The sequence below is a fragment of the Heptranchias perlo genome, chromosome 6 (assembly GCF_035084215.1).
Source record: "Heptranchias perlo isolate sHepPer1 chromosome 6, sHepPer1.hap1, whole genome shotgun sequence".
In the NCBI taxonomy this organism is placed as follows: Eukaryota; Metazoa; Chordata; class Chondrichthyes; order Hexanchiformes; family Hexanchidae; genus Heptranchias; species Heptranchias perlo.
This window is the reverse complement of record NC_090330.1, coordinates 17,344,549-17,365,001: the sequence shown is the minus strand read 5'-3', so window position 1 is coordinate 17,365,001 and position 20,453 is coordinate 17,344,549. Positions and strand designations below refer to the sequence as shown.

At 38.5% G+C, this 20,453-nt stretch overlaps 1 protein-coding gene across 3 annotated transcripts in view; it reads right to left on the bottom strand.

The window, feature by feature from the left end:
- Positions 1 to 3,044: 3,044 nt before the first annotated feature.
- rab6a (RAB6A, member RAS oncogene family) overlaps positions 3,045 to 20,453 on the bottom strand; it is a 76,433-nt gene continuing 59,024 nt past the window's right edge. For 2 of the 3 annotated variants that reach the window (XM_067985856.1, XM_067985854.1), the window contains exons 6-8: positions 15,955 to 16,048; positions 6,601 to 6,667; positions 3,045 to 5,312 (exon numbers count right to left, since the gene is read on the bottom strand). In XM_067985856.1, coding sequence (XP_067841957.1) covers positions 5,248 to 5,312; positions 6,601 to 6,667; positions 15,955 to 16,048 — 226 coding nt within the window. In that variant the 3' untranslated portion in view covers positions 3,045 to 5,247. Of the gene's footprint in view, positions 5,313 to 6,600; positions 6,668 to 15,165; positions 15,260 to 15,954; positions 16,049 to 20,453 lie in introns of all 3 variants that reach the window. The other variant, XM_067985857.1, reaches the window with a different exon arrangement.

Sequence of the window (20,453 nt, the reverse complement as noted above, 5' to 3'; positions counted from 1 at the left end):
CAATCTGGTTATCCTTACCCCAATCACTTTCCTGCACTGCTTCCTTATCTTTTTTCTTTGACATTCTAGATTTCGCTCCACTGGAACCCCGCCTTATTTAGTTTAAAACCCCATCTACCTCCCTAGTTATTCGATTCACTAGAACTCCAGTCCCAGCATGGTTCAGGTGTAGTCCGTTCCAACGGAACAGCTCTCTTTCCCCAGTACTGGTGCCACGAATCGAAACCCACTTCTCCCACACCAATTTTTGAGCCATTCATTCATCTTCTGGATCCTATTGACCCTATGCCAATTTGCTCGTGGCTCAGGTAATAATCCAGAGATTATTACCTTTGTGGATGGGGTTTAAAGGTCAACAATAATCACAGCAAACATTTTACTGGGTCAGTCATAACATTTAGCTTATTTACTTTCACATCTTAACACCATCAACCAGCCAGGTCAAGCAGAGAAAGTGCGACCAGGGCTTATCTGCTACCATATGCTTGGAGGTGCAACAGAATGGCCAACATAGGCTCGTCATCAAATTTTCTTTGCTTTCCTGTGGGGAAGTGCTTATTCTCAATTTCACAGCACTTCAGAATGGCCTGGCCAAGTCTAGAAATGAAGGTGTAGAAATATGGACATGAATCTAAATCCCAACACTCCACCATTCCTCAAGATTAAAAAGAACTGCAAATGCTGAAAACAAATAAAAACAGAAAAGATGGGTTAACAGTTCAACTCATCTGTTGTCTTTACAGATACTGATGGTACTTCAGGCATTTTCTGTCTTATCCACTACATCCAGATTGTTCATTTTTCAAAGTCACAGTGAATTATATTTTGATTCATCATGATGATTTGTGGGGCTTTACACTATTCTGTCAGACACACACATGTGCAGTGAGTAGTGCAATAATTAGCCACTCCAGGTTTCTTATTGCTCATTTTCACCACTGTAGTTCTGTATAACATTAAGGATATCATTTTGTTAATTTTTATCAAGGATATTGAGAGTATTGCACAGCAAAGCAAGTCCATTACTGTGAACTGACAATACTGTTGGAAGTCTGTCTGCTTTCCAGCCCCCCTACAGGATAAGTGGTAACGAATGGCTGTCATACCTACTGGATATAATATTCCCAAAAGGGTCAAAATATTTAGTTCTCATAATGACATTTATTTATTTTGAATTATTACTGCTCAAGGACTTGCCTCAAATGCATTCTCTTCTGCCAATGAAGCAAGTTTTAGATCATTAGCCATGAATACACGTAAACCCAATGGATTAGACAATTTCAGATAATTAGAAGTACTGAAAAGAACAGAATGGTGTCATAGAAAATTTACGGCACAGAAGGTGGCCATTCAGCCCATCGTGCCCGCGCCGGCCAAAAACGAGCCATCCAGCCTAATCCCACATTCCAGCACTTGGTCCGTAGCTTTCAGGTGCACATCCAGGTGGTACTTAAATGAATTGAGGGTTTCTGCCTCTACCACCCTCTCAGGCAGTGAGTTCCAGACTCCTACCACCCTCTAGGTGAAAACATTTTTCCTCGGCTCCCCTCTAATCCTTCTACCAATCACTTTAAATCTATGCCCCCTGGTTATTGACCTCTCCACTAAGGGAACTAGATCCTTCCTATCCACTCTATCTAGGCCCCTCATAATTTTGTACTCAATTAAATCACCCCTCAGCCTCCTTTGTTCCAGTCCTGGCAACATCCTCATAAATCTCCTCTGTACCCTCTCCAGTGCAGTGACATCCTTCCTGTAATGTGGTGACCAGAACTGTACACAGTACTCAAGCTGTGGCCTAACCAGTGTTTCATACTATTCCAGTATAATCTCCCTGCTCTTTTATTCTATGCCTCAGCTAATAAAGGAAAGTATTCCATATATTTTTTAACCACCTTATCTACCTGTCCTGCTACCTTCAGGGATCTGTGGACACACACTCCAAGGTCCCTCACTTTCTCTACATCTTTCAGTATCCTCCCATTTATTGTGTACCCCCTTGCCCTCCCCAAATGCATTACCTCACATTTCTCCGGACTGAATTCCATTTGCCACTTTTCTGCCCACTTGACCAGTCCATTGATATCTTCCTGCAGTCTACAGCTTTCCTCCTCACTATCAACCACACAGCCAGTTTTTGTATTATCAGCAAACTTCTTAATCACGCCCCCTACATTCAAGTACAAATCATTAATATAGATCACAAAAAGCAAGGGACCGAGTACTGAGCCCTGCGGAACCCCATTGCAAACAGCTTTCCAGTCACAAAAACACCTGACCATTACTCTTTGCTTCCTGCCACTGAGCCAATTTTGGATCCAACTTGCCACTCTCCCTTGCATTCCATGGGCTTGTACTTTTTTGACCAGTCTGCCACGTGGGACCTTTTTTTTATTCATTCATGGGATGTGGGAGTCGCTGGCAAGGCCAGCATTTATTGCCCATCCCCAACTGCCCTCGATTGGTGTTTAATAGGAAGATAAATAATACTTGGGAAATAAGGGTGTTGAGGGATTTGAAGAAGGGATAGGTATTGGGATTTAAAAAGGTGCCATAACCAACAAAATGGTACAGAAGACTCATTTGGGCCAAATGGCCTACTCCTGTTCCTATGTTGCTAAACCAAATCATAAATCAGTCACGTGCAGCACTTCAAAATGCAAGAAACATGGTAAAATGGTGGCCTCTGTCAGTTTGAAGCTGAAAGGAAGTTTCATCAGTAAACTAAATGCCTTAGTTCTTCTCACTTCTGTGGAAAAAAAGGTCAAAATGTTCAGACACTGAATATTTCTGAATTGAGCAAATGCAACTCCAAGCTTTAATATGCAAAGATGTGTTGATGAACACATTACAAACACCTCACCTGCATTCTATGATCCACTTAAAATGTATGCTCATTTCTCATCACTCCCTTCCCCTTCAGTGAAGTACAAGGCTACTAACAAGCACAAATCAAAAAATGATATTTGAACCATTAAATGAGACAACATTCAAGTCCGCAGTTTAGATCACAAGAAATAGAAGGAAAGAAACCACAAATTAACTACTTTGAATAGGCAGGTGTTTATTTTGTTCAGGCTTTGGGTTTTTTTTACATTATCAAACAGAGCTGAGGTACTAGTGATATTTCAGGACAAAATTTTCCTTTTTTGTAACTTCAAGGGTTATCATAGTAACAAGACATACGTAAAAGTAGTAATGAATATACAGTCGCATGGGTACAACAGTCAAGCCAAGTAAGCCATATTCTGTTCAAAAACCAGTATTACTGAAACTGCACACTACTGCACCACAGAAGCCTTGAGAGCTCAGCTTGTGAAAGAAATTTCATTCATACGTAAAAGAAAAACGCTGCTCTCGAAACAGTGTTCACAAGCTTGTTAGTTTTGTCAGTGTATAAAGAAGTTCTGATAAAAATCAGCATGCTTTTGTTTGGTCAAAGAACTTCCCCAGTTGAGCTTGAATAATTGTTTAAATATTTTGGTGAAAAAAATTAGTGTTATTTTCTTGTACTCCCAAGAAAAATGTTTTTACATAAAAAACACAAATGGCAAAAACACACAAAGAAGAACCCAAGCCACACCATCTTATACAGTATTTTCAGTAGCAAAATTATGAAAAAAATTAGTAATCTAACAATGGATAAGCAAAAATCTGCAATACATTACATCTCTGGCAAGCGGGGGAGAAGTGGGGGGGGGGCGGGGAGGAGAAGTAGCCATTTCCAGGCAACATCTTGAAGTTTGATAGACAGGGTCAAGTTTCATGAAGACCAGGAAATCTCTATGCCTGTATATGCCACACCAAAAGTAAGGCAGAATTATGATTCTTAGCAACAGTGAAACCAACGATACCTGCAGCCCTACTTTAACAACGCATGGGGTGTAGGCACTTAAAGGATGCAAAAAATCCTAACTGGAAGGCATGACACAGTTTCATATGGTTTGAATTTCTCCATTAGGAATTACAGAATAAGCGGTGTACAGCATTAACTGGAAACAGTTTCTCCACCCCACAACCAGTTAGTCTAAACATACTTTAATACTTGGATCAGAAAGAAAGTCACAAGTAAAATAAAGCTATAGTGTTCTATGGAGAAAAATCTAACATACAAAAAAAACTAATCAAATTGGTTGCACTCATCAAAAAGACTTAAAACTGGAGTACAGAAATAAATTAGAGGGGAGATAAACAATCCAGTTAAATAAAAAATGCTAACTCATTATTCCGGGTAGGTTAATCAAATTATACAGAACTACAAAATCCTAACCGATATGGAAGCCCTAGAACAAAAAGGCATAAAAGATGCATAATTTTACACGTCCTGCATGTGAAAGTTTTCCTTCCTTCGAATGCACAATTGAAGTGATCTCTGTATGCTAGATGACATTTTTTTTTTAAAAATGTGTGCAAGTGAGCAAAGAGAACTTTCCATCCTCCACAGCACATCAAAGATTTGTTTTTGATCATTTTCTGCTCATTCAAATGCTAAATCCTTTAGCTGGAAATGGTGCATAATTATTTGAAAATGCACATTACTGAGTGGCCATCTCCATCTTAGTACACAACTAAACAATTCGAAAGAACCTTATAAAAGATGTTGGGCTCAGAAGGTGCTAAAAAGGAACAAAAAAATAAAAATGGTATTATAGATGAATCATACACATGATAAATTTGGGCATTATATCTCATACTGGAACTGCTGTTAAAACTAACAGGTTTTTGTAAAATTGAAAGTGATGTTTGGTGTAAATTAATTTTTTTTAGTTCTCTTTGCACCCTTCAGAAATTTAGTTATTGTCAACAGATCACAATGAGAAATCTAATCACTTCAAAACAATTAAAAAGGTCTAATTCACTGGTGTCTCATTGTTCAGATAATGTAGTCACTGTCATGAAGCCACTTAGCATTCAGATGTTATCTGCATAAACTGTCCTTTACACTAAACAGTTACAGAATTCCATCATTAAAAGTGCAATATTATACAACGCAAAGAACAAAATGTGTCTTCCGATTAAAAGTAAACTGATGCAAGTTGAGTTTTGGCAATTACATTTTTTTGTATTTATTTCCAATGAAGACACTGACATTTTCTCCACGTTTGTGCTTGTGAAGCTAATAGATCAATTACAAGACAGCCAGCAATGATGAATTGCAATACTTTACCAACAGGGTAAGATTACTAGCCAATATTCACACTGTGGTGGATGGTAATGACAAATAAGCTGTGGCCTATAGAGCCGGTATTAGCAGGAGCAGCCTCCCTCACTGACTGGTTGCTCTTGGGTCTTTTCCAGTTTTATATCGATCACTGGAAGTCAACTGTGTTAAGGAAACTTATCATACTCCACCTATTTTTAAGTTTAAATCTTTTCCTCTTTAACATTAAGCCTTTACAGCTAGCAATTACCAAATGAGCAACCTAAATTAAATGACCCCACCCACTGCCGAAATATATAATTGCCAAATTTTTTACACCATGCTTTGAAGTGACACAGTTTGTCAAAGAAAATTAAAATCTTAGAGCCAAACTCCTGCATCAATGCTGGAAACAATTTAAGTTGCTTGTACTAACAGATGCCATATTTGGCACAAACCTACTGTCTACATTAAATCCCACTGTTCAATTTTATTTCTTTACTTTTTTGCCCTTTCTGCAGTACTCTTCACTCCATTCTAGTTTCTCTGCTTATTTTCTAGCAATCTCCAGCCATAGTTGCAGATCCACTGCGTCCTTGTGATTACTACCTATACATTTTCCTGCTATCTTGTTGCTTTCTCAAGAGAACCTCACTAGGCTGAATAAATATCTTTCACCTTGATAAATATCTTAATTGATCTCTAATTTTAAATTCCTGAATGAAGATTGGAAAATGCATTAGTAGAGCCAAGAAATAGTCATTCCTTTATTTAGCTGATGAGTGCAGGGCTGCCCAACAAAAACCTTGCATTTTTGAAATCAATATGTTTCCTCCTTATAATGTGATTTCCATGAAATTAATTTTACTTGTATTAAGCAAGTTTATGGCACACAGATTTATGTCCTCATTCACTGCCCTGATGACCTGTTTAAGACTTACCATTCAATGTTTTCCTTGCTGGTATGTATCGCTACTGGTCACCGTTGCATGTTTTTTAAAAATACTCAGATTTGTAACTTAACTCTGCACACTAAAATTTGATGTAATGCTCACCTGCCTTATATTCATTACTCTGCCAGTTTTCAAATCCTTGCAGCCTAATTAATTGCTTCCTTCTGAACCTCTTATCACACATCCAGCTAAAGATTATTTTTGAATTTCCTTCTATGTTATAATCATATGACTTGCTAAGCATGATGTAAACTACACGCCATTTTCCCTTCATGGAAATTCCAGCATTGCCTGGAGAACATAAGGAAATTAAAAATATCCAATATCCTGCAAGATTCAAACATATAAATGCAGCAGAACAAGACAATCTGTGCCAAGATTAAAAGCTAACAATGTCTAGCTTTTTCCAAGTTGAACAAGAAACTACAATTCTGCTACATTGAACAGATAAAATTCAATAAGAAAACCCAAGGAGAATTTTTCTAGTACAAGCCAAGAAAAGGATACTGTCTTCTCTGCTTTTATCCTGTGTGCTTTCCATTCCAGGCAAGGCAGCAGCTACACGCCGGAAAAGCTGAGGAAAGAGATACATAAATATAAAAATTGACTTGATTTTATTACCTATTTGGTTTACAGAAAACTGTAGATAAAAATGACTAAAAATTAGGGGAAAAAAGGATTAGATGTAATTAGGAACAAGAACATAGGAACAGAACTAGGCCATTCAGCCCCTCAAGCTTGTTCCTTTCTGCATCTTTGAGCAAATATGAAGATTCACAACCAAAACTCCAGAGTTCACCAAGCCAAAACAGTCAATTAAGCAACTACGTTAAATTTCTGCAACTCCTACATCACAAATACTATTCAAGTTTTAAAAAATGCAGAAAGTGCAGTACAATGGAGCCCATCCAAAATAACTTGCCAAATATCAGTTTCCTAGTAGCTGCTGGTACTTCCCTTTACAAACACCATGCAAAAAACACCCAACTAAGTTACAAGTTTGAATTACCTTTTGTCAATTAGTTTTAAAGGCATCGGTAGTCAAACAAATTTCTGATGAAAAAATTGAGTGTCCAAGGATTCCTCCACACACAAACTTAGGTTTACCCCATAAATATTGGTTATTTTATAATTAATGAGTAAAATCACTCAGGAAATTCTCCAGATGACAAGAACAGTTTTGGAAAAGCCAAGCTTCACCAGGAGGCAAAAGGATGCCTCATATGAAGGCTGCTTCCTTATGCACTACTGCAGGTAATTACTTACTCAATGGCTTTATATATACACACATTAACTATTGAAGGCATACCCTATGAAAATGGTGCAAGTTCATATAGGAGTGGAACAATTTGGCCCCTTTTGAGATAGGAAGTCTCTGCAGCAGTTGAACTTTAAGATCCAGAAAGCCAAGGAGGCTCCTATGTGAGCACAATTACTTTCAGTACAGCCAATGTAACCGTGAAATAGAATGAATAAACTGATGTGTATGAAAATGTGCACAGTGAGGCAAGCAGGCTGCCTGACCACCAAGCAAAGAGCTAAATTTCTACTGAGATTTAATTTTAAGTTGATAATAGAACAGCATTATTTGTCTGATACTGCAAAGTATTTGTAGAAGCTAGCTTCCCTGCGGTATTAAGGAACTACTTTTCTAATTCCATGGTAAATTTGAAGTCTGTCCTATTTACGTGTTCAGAGTTCCAGGGAATATTTTGTAATTAGGTTATTTCAAAAAGTAGTAGACTGTAAGTGACAGGACCCAGTATCCATCCAAGTGATACCCTCTTTTCCTCAAAATGAGGTGACTAGCCATTAGTAAAACAGATTTAATAGAACATACTAACATCTCAAGGCCTTAAGAGCTGCAGAGACTACCCCTATTCCCCACTCCTCAGTTGTTGAACAGCTTGATCCTTTAAGCAGTCTCATGTGAGATTGTATACAGCCAGCTTTACCGCAGAAATCACCAAACTGACTCTCAAAGAAAGGAAACTTGATTTTTCCTGATCAAGAGAAACAGATAAATGAACAGAAGGGTATCTTTTTTAATACACATTGTTGAAGCACTGCTGACTTCAAACTGCTATATGAAGGAATATTAATCACCAGCATACTTGCTTTGCGAGTTGAGGAAAGTAATTCAGCAGACTATTTCAGCATGCAACAGTGGCGGAACCAATACTGAAGCATAAAGAACTGACTGATGTGTAGGACTCTGACATTAAGGTACATCGCCACCAAATGTTTTGTCGTCAGCCTTGGAGTTCAGTATTTAACACACTTGCTACCAGAGCACAATGCAAAACTGGAGGTGGGAACTCCAAGGATCGAAATGTTGAAGATAACTCAGCCACAAAGCATCTGTCTTGATCCATTAGATCATGAGAATTTAGGAAAATCACTTGTTACTCCAAGTAGCTGAACAATGAGGAAAAGCCTCAGTCATATTGATGACAGTAAAATAGCTATTTTTTTTCTGCTGGCTATTGACTAATGAGGGTACAAAGAGATACATTACAACCCAATTCACTCTTGTCTGCTTAGTAACAGGTTTAGAAAATTCCTTTTCCTATCAAAACTAATTACATAGAATGATGAATAAGAACATAAGAAATAGGAGCAGGAGTAGGCCAATCGGCCCCTCGAGCCTGCTCCATTCAATAAGATCATGGCTGATCTGATCCTAACCTCAAATCTAAATTCATGTTCAATTTCCTGCCCGCTCCCCGTAACCCCTAATTCCCTTTACTTCTAGGAAACTGTCTATTTCTGTTTTAAATTTATTTAATGATCTAGCTTCCACAGCTTCCTGGGGCAGCAAATTCCACAGACCTACTACCCTCTGAGTGAAGAAGTTTCTCCTCATCTCAGTTTTGAAAGAGCAGCCCCTTATTCTAAGATTATGCCCCCTAGTTCCAGTTTCACCCATCCTTGGGAACATCCTTACCGCATCCACCCGATCAAGTCCCTTCACAATCTTATATGTTTCAATTAGATCGCCTCTCATTCTTCTGAACTCCAATGAGTAGAGTCCCAATCTACTCAACCTCTCCTCATATGTCCGCCCCCTCATCCCCGGATTAACCGAGTGAACCTTCTTTGTACTGCCTCGAGAGCAAGTACGTCTTTTCTTAAGTATGGACACCAAAACTGTATGCAGTATTCCAGGTGCGGTCTCACCAATACCTTATATAACTGCAGCAATACCTCCCTGTTTTTATATTCTATCCCCCCAGCAATAAAAGCCAACATTCCGTTGGCCTTCTTGATCACCTGCTGCACCTGCATACTAACTTTTTGATTTTCTTGCACTCGGACCCCCAGATCCCTTTGTACTGCAGTACTTTGCAGTTTCTCGCCATTAAGATAATAACTTGCTCTCTGATTTTTCCTGCCAAAGTGCATAACCTCACATTTTCCAATATTGTATTGCATCTGCCAAATTTCCGCCCACTCACCCAGCCTGTCTATATCCCCTTGTAGGTTTTTTATGTCCTCCTCACTCTCCACTTTCCCTCCCATCTTTGTATCATCTGCAAACTTTGATATGTTACACTCGGTCCCCTCCTCCAAATCGTTAATATAGATTGTAAAGAGTTGGGGACCCAGCACCGACTCCAGTGGAACACCATTGGCTACTGGTTGCCAGTCAGAGAATGAACCATTTATCCCAACTCTCTGCTTCCTGTTAGATAACCAATCCTCCACCCATGCCAGAATATTACCCCCAATCCAGTGATTCTTTATCTTCAGCAATAATCTTTAATATGGCACCTTGTCGAATGCCTTCTGGAAGTCTAAATACACTACGTCCACTGGTTCCCCTTTATCCATCCTGTACGTTATGTCCTCAAAGAACTCAAGCAAATTTGTCAGACATGACTTCCCCTTCGTAAAGCCATGCTGACTTTGTCCTATTAAATTATGTTTATCCAAATGTTCCGCTACTGTCTCCTTAATAATAGACTCCAAAATTTTACCCACCACAGATGTTAGGCTAACTGGTCTATAATTTCCAGCCTTCTGCCTACTACCCTTTTTAAATAAGGGTGTTACATTAGCAGTTTTCCAATCTGCCGGGACCTTTGCCGAGTCCAGAGAATTTTGGAAAATTATTACCAAAGCATCCACAATCCCTACTGCCACTTCCCTCAAGACCCTAGGATGGAAGCCATCAGGTCCAGGGGATTTATCCGCCTTGAGTCCCATTAATTTACTGAGTACCAATTCCTTAGTGATTTTAATCGTATTTAGCTCCTCCCCCCCCCAGAGCCCCCTGTTTGTCCAGTGTTGGGATATTCTTAGTGTCCTCTACCGTAAAGACTGAAACAAAATATTTGTTCAGCATTTTTGCCATCTCCATGTTTCCCACCATTAATTTCCCGGTCTCATCCCCTAAGGGACCTACGTTTGCCTTAGCCACCCTTTTTCTTTTTATATAACTATAGAAACTCTTGCTATCTGTTTTTATATTTTTTGCTAATTTATTTTCATAATCAATCCTTCAGTTACTTTTTGCTGTCTTTTGAAGACTTCCCAATCTTCTATCCTCCCACTACAGTTTTGTTCCATGTAGAACACCAACACATTATATACAAAGTGGTAATTTCCTTAAATGTGAAGAGGCATGGAGTTGCAGATAAAATTTGGGCACCATCATGTGGTGATGAGATTGATGAAGAGCTCAACTTTAAGTAAAACTGAAATATGGTTTTATGACTCTAACCAAGTGACAAATAATGTGGATCACTAATCTTGTAGGTTCAAGCAAGGTCTTAAATGCAACAGATTTAGGATCACACAGACTCAAAAGGTTTAAATGGAATAGGCTTAAGCATGTTTAATGCAAGATTTAAATCCCAATACAACATTAACTGTCAAATGGCCTGGACATTCCCACCACTCTTCCTAAAACTTGGGACACCACTGGGCGTTGAACTGAATTTCCTGCCAGAGGTAGATAATAGAATTGTGTTCAAGAATCTGATGCATTCAAGAGACAGGCCATAAAATGAAGGCACTTAGGTACACTGCATAGTATCTAGCTCTCCAAATGTTACTTGAGCAGGACAGCGCACACCTTTGGTTCTGATAGGTTCTCATGAGATCTATTTGAGAAACTACACTTGAAGACTTGGCACTCTGCAGCAAGACTACATATAAGGTTGGATCTTGCTGCCAAATGATCCAGTGACATTCTGTATTGCTTACATACTCGTTTGTATGGGAATTGGAAGGTTTCTTGATCAGTTAGAGATCATCAAAATGGCAACACAAGAATCTTTTGAATGACCCTGGGTGTAAGAAACAGGAAAGTTGTAGGAAAACTATTCCAGGAGATTAACAAGCTGCTGAAAGCTACCATTCAGCTGACCTGGTTCAGCAACCTTTAGCTTTGAAAGGCTGCTTTGTGATCTATTTCAGGGTTTGTCCACTTGAAGATAATTCAAATTGACTTTCGACTGAAAGACTTTTTAAGGCTGGACCTTTTCCCTGCCAAGGCTATCCAGCGCGGCATGCTGAATTGCTTATGTACTTTGGACCTATATCTTGACAAATCCTCCCAAATTTGTCCTGGCCCTATTCTTTGAAAAGCTTATGAGCTAAGCAAATAACAAGCAGTTTGAGCTGGTTTATGTGCAAGGAAGTGGGTCAACCATGTCCACTCTCCAAATCTCTGCCCCTTGTAAAGCTGCACTCTTTCCTTCAAGTGAGGGGGATACCATGGGAACAGACTATATCGCGACTACCATTTTAAGTCATTCGGCGCATATTTGCAATGGTCATCTGAACATCAGGGTCCATGAAGTGAAAATTTTGATTCACATTGAAGCACATTCTATCTTATAAACTCAAGATCTGCTGATAGTTGGCTCAGAGAAACTTGAGAGATCTGAAGAGCCAGGTATTGAAAAGTAAAACATATAACTGCTGTAGACCAACGAATAATCAAATGCTGATCCAAGACAGGCCAGCAAACTTCGTTGATGAAAAGCCCGATGCACATTTCAAATTCCAATGCGAAAGTGTCTCAAGCCCAACTCCAGTAGTATAGAACTTTTTCTTTAGAATGAAAGATAACATTATTCTTGAACAAAAGTAAAGATTCAACCATGCATAATTACAATTATTAAAAATGATTATGCTTTAGTGTCCCTGGGCAGCTAGCTGTAGTACAAGTTCCCTCATTCTAGTACAGTATATTTATACTGAGAAAGATGCAGCACTACTCCAGACAGAATCCACTTCTTATGGCAAATCTGCCAACTGTTACTGCAATGACTATTTGAACAAAGTGCCTGTGTCAAAATTGTAATCCTTTTCATAAATCTTTCCCAATTCAGAAATCAGACTTATCAAATTTAAAGTCACAATGACTTGGATTTGAATTGATATTTTTTTTTTAAATGTAGTTTCCCTTTATTGTATGAATTTGAAGCTATAGTGGAAGCGAATAATTTGCATAGCTGCATGTCAAATGCAAGTAAAAATTATATTTACTAGCGGAACCTCTGTAACTGAACTATCTGAACACCACTTTTTCAAATTGAAATAAAAAGTGCACAGCAGACTGATCAGAATCTGAAAGAAAATAATGGATTACACCCAAATGTTAATCCATCTTTCTCTTTCAATGATCAATTTACTGTGCAGTTCCAGCATTCTGTTTCTATTTCAAATGTTAGCACTCAGCTTTTTATTTATCCAAACTGTCTGAACATACCAGCTTACCTTGCATGTATAATTTAATTGGACTGCACATTAGTTTCCGTGCTGAATCATTTAATTCGGAACAATGGAATTAACATGCAGTTATGCAAATTATTCACTTCCACCACAGCTCTAAATCATACAATAAAGGGAGACTACATTTTAAAAATATCAATTTAAATCCAATATGGGCATATTAATTGATTTTAATATACTCAACTTAGGTTCTTTAAAAAAAAATATTAGGATAGCATATTTAAGGATCAGCTGCATGGGATGCTTTAGAAAATGCACAAGGAAAAGGCTGATGCAATCAGTTGGTACAGGTTAACATCTACAATTCCTTACATGAACTATAATCTCTGCCAGATTGTCCTGGGAGAAAGAAAAGGGACAACCCAGCAGTAACCCGTTTTCTGGCCGCTAGTTATGTCAGTGGTTTTGTCAAAAGATAGGAACAGCATTTTTTTTATTCGTTCATGGGATGTGGGCATCGTTGGCAAGGCCAGCATTTATTGCCCATCCCTAATTGCCCTTGAGAAGGTCGTGGTGAGCCGCCGGCTTAAACCGCTGCAGTCTGTATGGTGAAAGGTCTCCCACAGTGCTGTTAGGAAGGGAGTTCAGGATTTTGACCCAGCGATTCCACAACCAACGGATCAGATCAAAGCTCTGCTATCCAACTACACTCTTGGGTGCAATAGAGCTGCTGATTGATCCAAAAAAAAACTTGTGCAATTTCCCCACTTCAATTTTCAGTCCTTTTGCACCAGGGTCTAAATCTCCACATCCCTATAGAGTTATGGTGTCGCAAGTCTGTGTACACACATAATAGGCAGAGACAAATTGTGGAATCCTCAGCTTGCCAACTGATTTGTACCATTTTGAGTCTTCATTCTTTGAAATTCAAACTCATCAAATCAAGCAATAACCTCCCTCCCTCTGGGGAAGGGAAAAAAAAGCACAGCAAGGAGAAAGAAATCACCATTATGGATATGGTCTTCAAACTTTTGCACTTTCAGCTAAGTATTCTCTTTCCCTCCCTCCCACCCCTGCTACAATTACTCACTCTGAAGGATCCTCATATTAGCTCTGTTAAGCATCAAGTAAGGATTCACATGCCCGGTGAAAGCTTTAAAACATTACCAGTTTCAATGTACAATAGTAACCAAATCAACAATGATCATAATTAGGCTTAGGTTTCATACACTACAAAAATCCAGTACACCTGGAAAAGCAATTGCAGTAGTGAGTGCCACCCAATTTTTCAACCAAAAAAAACAAAAAAGGACTAAAAAAGGTAACCAACGCAACTTCAGGTTATACTAAGATCCCATCCTAAGATTTCTGCAAAGAAAATCAGTACCTTTCTCTTATTTGGCAGCACATAGGTAATAAAGAGTCTGCATGTTTTAGTGCAAGAAAAAGAACTGAGGAACCAGTCAATGAGAGTTTGAGTCTGCTGCTTTTGCTGGAAGTGTGAAAATTTAACAGAACCGTGCTCTCAGAATACTTTGAGCAAAGAAAGGACCTGCCTACTTGCTTGTGGACATTTAAGCATAAGAGGAAGATGTCACAAAATAGGCTACCTCTTGTAAGTAACAGAAATTTTAGAATCTCTTAGAAATTTTAAAAAGCTTTTTCATAGTGGCCTTGGCAAGAAGGAATAAATACCTTGTGAACGAAGATCCAATAAAACTGTAAATACTGTACAATGCAAGAAAAAAAGTGCAGCTTATAGAAAAAACATTCCACAAATAGCCCTATGAGTGAGAAGTTTTAATGCATTAGCCCAACAAAGCGAGATAGAAGCTAAAAGTGGAATTCCCATCAACTGCAGGCTTGTTTAATTGGTTCAGATCTGTAAAGCCAAAGTTTAATCAGAAAACAAGCATCAAGTCCAATACATGAGAGAAGCAGAAGTACTGAAATTTGGTGCCACCAGTGTCTTACAGCAAGAAATTGTAATTTATTGAAAATATGCTGCAAAATGATTGACTGTCAAACATTTTTAAAAAGTAATACTCAGTCAAATTCTGAGACAGGTACAAAAGCAGCCAATTTGAAACAGGTCAGCAGTGTTTGGGGCCAAAATGCATGAGGATAATTTGAGTTTTAAGCAAATCAACTAAACAGCAATCCAAATAAATTATATTATGCAAGCCCCTGAAATTCTAGCAGGCTTCCAAAAAGTCCACAAGACATCTGTCTCTCAACAGTTGAAATGCTATTTTGGGACTTGAATCCTAACAAAAGAGATACAATTTTTTCTTTCTTCAAATTAGAACTATGCAGTCATTTGGCAGAAGGCAGGATGACCAAACACCACCACAAATGGCACACCATGAATACAGCAAGTTCTACCTGCTTGACATTGTAGCCTATCTTTGCACTGGTTTCGATAAACAGAACATTCAGGTCTTTGGCTCTCTGTTCACCTTCTTCGGTTGTTATTTGCCTGGACAGGTGGCAAGACAACAGAACAGAAACACAAACTTTAAAACAAAGCACACATACATTTGAACACTGCAGTCTTTGCTTGGTGTATAGGCTACATTTAAGAGGACCAGACCAACATTTAAATTTAAAACAAAATTCTACAGTGCAGCAACAAAAAAAACCTCTATCTGAATATGCAGTGTTGCTTCTGCATGAAATATTGCCCATGAAATACTATCTGGAGACGTGGCTGAAGAAGACAGGTTTTGTCCTTGTTTGCAGTATAAAAGAGAGAGGGGTCCTCAAAATGCATTTTTTGTAAATGTAACAAGTAATGTGATCTGATCTTAAGATTGTATGAAAAAGTCACCAACAGTCTTCAGCTGCTTTTATATTAGTGTCAATGGGGTGTTTTGCAGTGCCAGGTCCCAAAGCACTGATCTTGTGCAGATAGCAAAGACCTCACTGTAAATCTGTCAAATTTGTTGAGGCTAGAATCCAGAAAGACCAACTGAAAAATTGGTCCTTCTGGATGCTATCATTAGCGAATTGCACAGGCTCAATGGGATTGCCTCTGGCTGCATGAAAGTCATGCTTCAGGAACCCCTGACCCAAACACTCCACCTACTACCACCAATATAAAAGCAGCTTTGATTTTCTACTGTAGCCACAGAAACCAGCAAATCCTGCAGTGTACTCCTTTTGCACACTCACCTGTTTTACATTGTAGCCTGCTTTAGCACTAGTTTCAATAAACATTACATTCAGTTCTTTGGCTTTTCTTTCTCCTTCCTCGATTGCAACTTGCCTGCAGCAGATAAAATGACAATTTATAACCGATTTTAAAGTAAGTGTATGGGGAAGAGAAATCAAAAATTGTGGGTGAATTTTGGGGAACAAAAGAAAGGTGAGAGGGGGAAACCAGGGAATTAGACCAGTTAGCCTAACATCTGTTGTCGGGAAATTACTAGCGTCTATAATTAATTATAAGAGTGACTGAACACCTTGAAAATTTTCAGCTGATCAATTTTCAGCATGGATTTGTAAAGGGTAGGTCATGCCTGACAAACTGATTGAATTTTTTGAGGAGGTGACTAATGTAGTGGGCAGGGGAATGTCTATGGATGTTGTTTATATGGACTTCCAGAAGGCAGTCAATAAAATACATCGTAAGAGTCTGTTAGCTAAAGTTGAAGTTCAGGGAATTGAGGGCAAATTATTGACCTGGTTAGGAAATTAGCTGAGTGGCAGAAGACAGAATAGGGATAATGGGCAGGTAGTGACTAGTGGTGTTCCACAGGGATCTGTGTTAGGCCCTCAACTATTCACTGTATTTATTTAATGACTTAGATGACGGGATAGAGAGCCACATATCCAAGTTTGCCAATGACACCAAGATAGGCAGCACTGTAAGCAGTTAGATGGAAGCATAAAATTACAGAGAGACATTAATAGATTAAGTGAATGGGCAAAACTGTGGCAAATGGATTTCAGTGTTGGCAAGTGTGAGGTCATCCACTCTGGACCTAAAAAAATAGATCAGAGTACTTTCTAAATGGTGAAAAGCTCAAAAGTGTGTCAGTCCAAAGAGACTTAGGGGTTCATGAACATAGATCATTAAAATGTCATGGACAGGGACAGGGACAGAAAATAATCAAAAAGACTAATAGAATGCTGGCCTTTGTATCTAGAAGACTAGAATACAAGGGGGTAGAATTTATGCTACAGCTATACAAAGCCCTGGTTAGACCACACCTGGAGTACTGTGTTCAGTTCTGGGCACCGCACCTTAGGAAGGATATAATGGCCTTGGAGGGAGTGCAGAGTAGATTTACTAGAACGATATCTGGACTCCAAGGGTTAAATTACGAGGAGAGATTACACAAACTAGAGTTGTATTCCTTGGAATTTTAGAAGATTACAGGTTGATTTGATCAAAGTTTTCAAGATATTAAGGGGAACTGATAGAGAAACTATTTCCGCTGGTTGGGGAGTCCAAGACTAGGGGACATAACCTAAAAATTAGAGCCAGGACTTTCAGAGTGAAGTTAGGAAACATTTCTACACGCAAAGGGTGGTAGAAGTTTGGGCCTCTCATCCACAAACAGCAGTTGATGCTAGCTCAATTGTTAATTTTAAATCTGAGATTGATAGATTTTTTTTAACCCAAGGAATATGGGGCGATGTTGGGTATATAGATTTAGGTCACAGGTCAGCCGTGATCTCATTGAATGGCAGTACAGGCTCGAGGGGCTAAATGGCCTACCCCTGTTCCTATGTTACTCTGAACAGGAACTTGTATATAAAGCCTGTCGGTCAAGTCAAGTAATGCAGGTGTCTGAACAAAAGGTCTTTAACAAAGGGATAAGTTTAATATTTCTAGAATGGACAATGTACGATGTTAGGGTGCAGTTATGGATATTTGTTCTTAAATGAGGTCACGAGTTTTTTTTTGCCAATGTTATAGGACAAATGGATGAATAGATGATTCTTCAAGAATATTTTCAGACAAGGACGACACAGCCTTCATCAATTTTAGGTCTGTAGCATGGTATTGAATGGAACAAATTGTTACATTTATGGAAGCATTTTATAAATGACAATATTCTTACAAAATATTAAAGATTAGTTGAATATCCTTGCAAAACTCATCGATGTATCCTTCCAGTAAAGAAAACTATCCATTTTCTCCTCAATGTTAAGTAATTTGAGACATCTTCCTGCATGTTAACAGCTCTACAGAAATGCAAGTAGTATTTTACTTTTCTAATGCAGAGGTAACTAATAGCAAAAGCTGCTAGAAGCCATGTTTTTATATGTACAACAAACATTTACAGAAAATGAGAGTGATAATGGTGGTCATTTGGACTTCAATCATATTGACTACCATCGGTAGTGGAATCCTGATGTAAAAAGTTGCACAAAATTCTGATGTAAAAAGGCACTGCAGACATACACTGACCGGCATCTTGGGGTTTCAGATCATGGCAAGCTTTTAAACAGCCATAATGTTTGGTGACAACCAATTCAATGGCAACTTGTTACTCATGATCAAAGTAATAAGCTTAATGACGCTAGCACTAATTGTGAATTTTTAAACCATATATTGCATCTTTTAGAAAAAAAATGTAAAGTTGCAAAATTGGTCAAATATATTTTAGTGCTGACCGCTGCTAGTCATTATGGATTTCATTCTATTTAAAAAGTTGACAGTAGGCAATTAAAAACATCCAGCAAAGATTTAAAAAGTGGTAGTTGCAAGTACAACCAGCAACCTCCCCAACTTTTCTTTCTAGTGAATGTATTAGGACAGATAAGTGGACGCACAAGAGCAGCGATAAATTAGGTAGGCAATACAAAAGAATGGAATGGTCAACAGTGTTGAAAGCAATACAGCGGCTAAGGAGGACAAGGAAAGATACTGAGCTCTAAGCAATGATGCACATGATGTTAGAACTTTGACTGAAGCTGCCTTGGTGCTAAGGACTAATTGGAAACTGGATTGGAAGCACTTGAACAGGAAGCAGTGATAGAAGAGTGTGTGGGGAGTGGCAATGATGCCTTCAAGGATCTTGGAGGGAAACGATAAGTTGTAGATAGAACTGCTGGTTGAGAAGGGACAGTTTAAGGGTGGGCTTTTGAAGGCCTGACAATGATGCCAGATGATAGGAAGAGATTGACTATGTCAGCAAACATAAAGCCAAGAGCAAGACTCTGGTAGTCAGGTGGGTCGGGAAGGTGTCAAGGAAACAACACACCAAGTGCTTAATTAGAATATAATTCTAGAATGTTTCAGGAATGCTTCGTGTAGCCACCCCACAAATGGACTTCAGGGTGACTTGACCCAAAGGGTACTCAAAGCTTGAATGAAATGAGCTTTCACTTGTCTAATGGATATATTTAACACACACGAGTTCCTACTTCACAGAAAATATTTACATAATCTCTTTAAAATAAAATGCTTCAGATAGTCAGTTTCAAATATTCTTCATATGCTATGGGCTAATTGATCATTTACATTATTAAACAGATGTGCAACATTTAAGAAACAAACTTGAGCATTCAGAGTAGTGCAAAGGTCCATCAATATTTTATCTCCCTCCCCACAGAATGAAATCTTTGGTTGAATTAGTCAAACTTATTCAAAAAAGGGTTTTGTGGATTGATTGCTTGTTAGGCTACAGGGTCATTTATAGAGTTCAATTGTACTTATCCATTAACATTTTATTCATTTTTAAAATTCAGATCTTTTGCATCTGATCCCAAGTCAATCGATAGTACGAAAAAAATGGCACAGAATTTGTTGGGAAAACGATGAGTTAAATGCGTATGCCGTTAGTGTGTTTAAAAAACCCAGAAATGTGTGACAAGGAAGCAATGCGCCATGAGTTGTGAATTTCCATGATCTGCGCCAATCTGCCGTAAGCCTCACGAAAACAGCAGCTCGCCGTCAACCTCCCCATGAGTTTCAAGAAATTGCTACATTTACGCTAATAAAATGAATTAAACTCGGCGCATAAAGTTAGGGCTGGTATTCAAAAACGTAAGGACCCTTTTAATGAGATTTATGTTCCTGCCATGCCACTCAACCTCAGAGAGCAAAAAATTGTGGAGCCTCATTCAGGTAGTAAATTGATTGAATCAACACTTTCCATATAAAATTTAAGTAATATATGCCAGAATATCAAGCATAAGAAATAAACTGCAACCGTACGCTTAATTAAAACAGCATGTCCAAAAGCAAAAAAAAGTGATCCAGTTTGGTGATGGGTATGTAGCTTTAGATTTTCAGTATTGCTTCTGCTGAAATAAATTCATGATATGATTCAGATCTCTTAGGAAAGACTTTTAACATCATTTCAATTCTATATACAGGCATGTAGTTTCAAATACATTTAAGGATGGCTTCCGTCAGCCTTCAAATCCTGGCAGGTATCCCGATACAGCTTGGGTCCAACGTGGGAAAGGAAAGAATGATTGCTGGGTGACTACAGAGGGGTTGGCAAGATTTGATTTATTTTCATCTTGCTGACTTACTTTGACTTGGAGTGATAACAGGAAGTGCATGCCCTGCACAAGATTTTTAATGATATAAGAAACACTAGTGAGCATATAGATTTTCTTTATAGTTAGGATTATGTGGCAATTCAGATGAGTAGCTTTCTATTAAAGTACTGAAACTTATAAATGTGGATTTCCACCCTATAAATGGT